Genomic DNA, 3721 nt, shown 5'->3' on the forward strand with positions numbered 1-3721 from the left:
GTTGCTGTGTCACAATTGTTAAATCAGGACACACCTCCCCCTCCCTCTCTCGCTCTCTCTCCTGCAGTGAGAAAACCACAGCAAGTATGGTTTAGTATGTATGAAATTTCCCCACATGATACATAAAAATAAATCTATATCCATCACATTAATTTGCAGTTTTTCTTTGGACATTGTATCAGTTAACAATTTTATTTCTCAATTTGTCTTTCTGTACATAATGTTTTCTGATCTACTTGTTTTGTTTTGTTTGTCTGTTTGTATCTTTTTACAATGTCAAATAGCAGCTAAGCTGGGTTGGAAAATACTTTAAATGCCAATCAGGGCAAGACAAATGTGTAGCTTTGCAATCTCTTCCCCCAATGTCTTTACATCTTTCTGTTTGGACTCTTTTCCCTCCTACACATATTCCCATGGTCCCTCTCCGTCTCTTTTCTCGCCGGTGCAGTGTAAGCCTATAGAGCCTGCGTTGTCAGAGTTTGGAGGAAAGCGCTTGCGTCATAGCTCACCGTCCTGCTATAAAAGCCCGGGCTGCTGCAGCAGAAGGCAGTCGAGGCTTTAACCTGAGCCCTTCATACACCTCCACACACACACACACACACACACACACACACATACACAGAGAGGAGAGGGAGAGCAGCCTGCCCTCCAAACAAACAGCCATGAGTAGCATTGGATATGACCCCTACTACTCCCCCTCGTCATACCGACGTTGGTATGTCGAGGCTCCCCAACGTGTTATGATGACAAGAGGGAGGACTCACTCTGTCTACTCTTCCCATGCCTCGCCGCTATCCTCCTCCCGTCTGCAGTACTCCTCTCCTGGCCGGGTGCAGCTCTCGTCCTCCTCCCGGGCCGCTTCCCTGGAGCTGGAGCTCAGCCAGGCGGCACAGATCAGCTCAGAATTCCGTGCTGTTCGCACCCAGGAGCGTGGCCAGCTTCAGGATCTCAATGACCGCTTTGCTGGCTTCATCGAAAGGGTGCGTGACCTGGAGCAGCAAAACCGGGCTCTGGAAGCAGAGCTGATGCTGCTCAGGCAGAGGCACGCTGAGCCATCCCGTCTGAGAGCTCTGTACGAGCAGGAGGCCCGGGCCCTGAGGGCAGCTGTCGATGAGGCCAGGGCGGAACAACAGGCTGCCCTTGGGCAGAGAGAGCGGTTGGAGCAAACCCTGACTGCCCTGCAGGGTCGATATGAGGAGGAGGTGCTGGCTCGTGAGGCTGCTGAGGGCAGGCTGATGGACGTGCGCGGTCAGGCTGATCAAGCTTCTTTGGCCAAGGCAGAGCTGGAGAAGAGCATCGAAACTCTGCTGGAGGAGCTGGCCTTCCTCAAGAGGATCCATGAGAGTGAGGTGGCTGAGCTTCAGGCCCAGGTCCAGCTGGGTGTCCAGGTGGCGGTGGAATCTGAGGCCGCGACCCCTGACCTCTCCGGAGCTCTAAGGGACATCAGGTCCCAGTACGAAAGGCTGGCATCCAGGAACATGCAGGCAGCAGAAGAGTGGTTCAGAGGGAAAGTGGGATCCATGACTGAGACGGTGGCCCAGCACAGTGACGCAGTGAGAAGCTCCAAGGACGAAGCAGGAGAGTACCGACGCCAGCTCCAGACCCGCCTGCTGGAGATCGATGCCTGTAGAGGCCTCAATGAATCCCTGGAGAAGCAGCTAAATGAGATGGAGGAGAAACATAGTGCAGAGATCGCTGCTATGCAGGTCAGAAGGGGCTGCAGGTGTTATCTGATATATGTTATTTAATATTCAGAACTTTGCCTTTATGTGGCATTAATCTTACAAATTCAAGGTTTACTTTACATGTTATATGTCCTTGCATGTGTGACATATCAAAGACTTGACTTTTTTTTTTTCCCATTTAGGACACCATTGGAGAGTTGGAGTCAGAGCTGGGGGGCACCAAACAGGAGATGGCTCACTACCTGAAAGAGTACCAGGACCTCCTGAATGTCAAGATGGCTCTGGATATTGAGATTGCTGCATACAGGTGACAGTAGAGTGACGAGGGGCAATCGTAATAGATTTCTGAAAAATGTAAAGAATCATAGAGATTGCATTCTTTAGTAGTTTTGATTTTATGTTTAATGTTGAAGTAGTTACAGGATTTGTATAAATGGTGGGACCCACATGTTAGAGTGTTGAAGAGGTTCATTAACATGGGCATTTAAGACATGATTAGTTTACATTCATTTACCAGGGACCAAGTTGTAGGTCAGAGTGCATTAGCAACTTTTTTTTTTTCTTAGCATAGGGTAGAAAGGGAGAAAAAGTGTTTTTATCAAACACATGATTAGCTTTCCTCACAACTTAAGGAAATCAGTTTAAATTGACCATTAATTGAACAATTAATCTGTTTCACTGATCTGTCCAACCTGTACAGGAAGCTGCTCGAGGGGGAGGAGTCCCGCTTCAATGTTGGGGGCGTGTCCTCTCTATACAGCCACAGTTTCTCAGCACCCTCCTTCACCCGACCTGTCCTCTCCAGCCTGAGCTCTGGCACCTCCTACCTGATGACATCACGCCTGTTCAGCTCCAGCGTCAGCACCACCGAGGGCACCATTTCTGCCAGCCACGCCCAGCAGGCGGAAGCCAGCCCACCGGCAGAGGAAGAGGAGGAGAAGGAGAAGGAGGAAGAGGAGGAGGAAGAAATAAAGGAAGAAGAGGTAGAGGAGGAAAAGGAGGAAAAGGAAGAGGAGGGAGGAGAGGAGACAGAGGAGGCAAAGGAGGAAGAAGAAAAGGAGGAGGAAGAGGGAGGAGAGGAGGAGGGTGACAAGGGCGAAGAAGAAGAGGGGGAGACTAAAGAAGAGGAGGAGGCAAAAGAGGGAGAAGAGGGTTAGTGCGATGTTATTTATCTCTAATCTTTAGTTGATCAATATTATTCAAATATTATTGGCCATGACGACATATCATATGAATTTGTTCACCTTTTGATACAGGTGGCGATGAGGAGGAGCAAAAAGAGGAAGTGACCGAGGCAGCTGAAGACGAGGGCGAGAAAGACGACAAAGGAGGAGATAAAGGCGAGTCTGAAGAACAAGACGAAGCACAAGAAGAGGTGAAAACTGAAGAGGCAGAGGACAAAGACGAAGAAGCAAAAGTAGAAGAAAAACAGGAGAAGGAAGAAGCGAAAAAGAGCGACGCGAAAGAAGAAAAAGCTGATGCCAAGAAAGACAGCAAAGATGACGCCAAATCTGACAAAGCCAAAGCTACTCCGAAAGCAGAAGACAAAGCTGACACCAAAAAGGAGAAAGAGGAGGAGAAGGCTGCTGAACCTAAAGCTGCTGAAGAAAAGAGCACAAAGGCTAAAAAGTAAGCCTTTAGCACCAGCCAACTTCAGTCAAGTCTGTCCATTAGCTCAATAACCAGTAGCAGCATCTACACTGTCCTGTCAGTACTGCTTGTTAACATGGTGCTCAATAAAACAGTCCAGCCATTTACAGCAACAAATCAAGGTTAACTGCTTGCAAATATCCAGAATATTCTGTATAGTTCTGGTTGCACAATTATGATTCTAAGATGTATAGATGCTGAATGTATAGGTGGGTGTGAGAGGTTTTGGTGGTTAAATAAAACACCTCCTAAAGCCATGTGTGTCTCTGATTTTTAATGTGGTGGAATAAAAAGATAAAGGCCTGACAGATAGAGAACATAAATGTTAAAGTTGCATCATCTTGCACCAAATAACTAATCAAATTATTTGTATCTGTGAACTTACT

General features: G+C 47.7%; 1 protein-coding gene across 1 annotated transcript; it reads left to right on the top strand.

The window, feature by feature from the left end:
• The first annotated feature begins 558 nt into the window (after positions 1-558).
• Positions 559-3592, top strand: nefla (neurofilament light chain a). Its single transcript, XM_061061723.1, has 4 exons — positions 559-1706; positions 1868-1992; positions 2386-2837; positions 2942-3592. Exons 1-4 carry the CDS (start codon positions 663-665, stop codon positions 3316-3318), a joined length of 1998 nt encoding a protein of 665 aa, XP_060917706.1. The 5' UTR covers positions 559-662; the 3' UTR covers positions 3319-3592.
• Positions 3593-3721: the final 129 nt, after the last annotated feature.

Source organism: Labrus mixtus, chromosome 17 (assembly GCF_963584025.1).
Source record: "Labrus mixtus chromosome 17, fLabMix1.1, whole genome shotgun sequence".
NCBI lineage: Eukaryota > Metazoa > Chordata > Actinopteri > Labriformes > Labridae > Labrus > Labrus mixtus.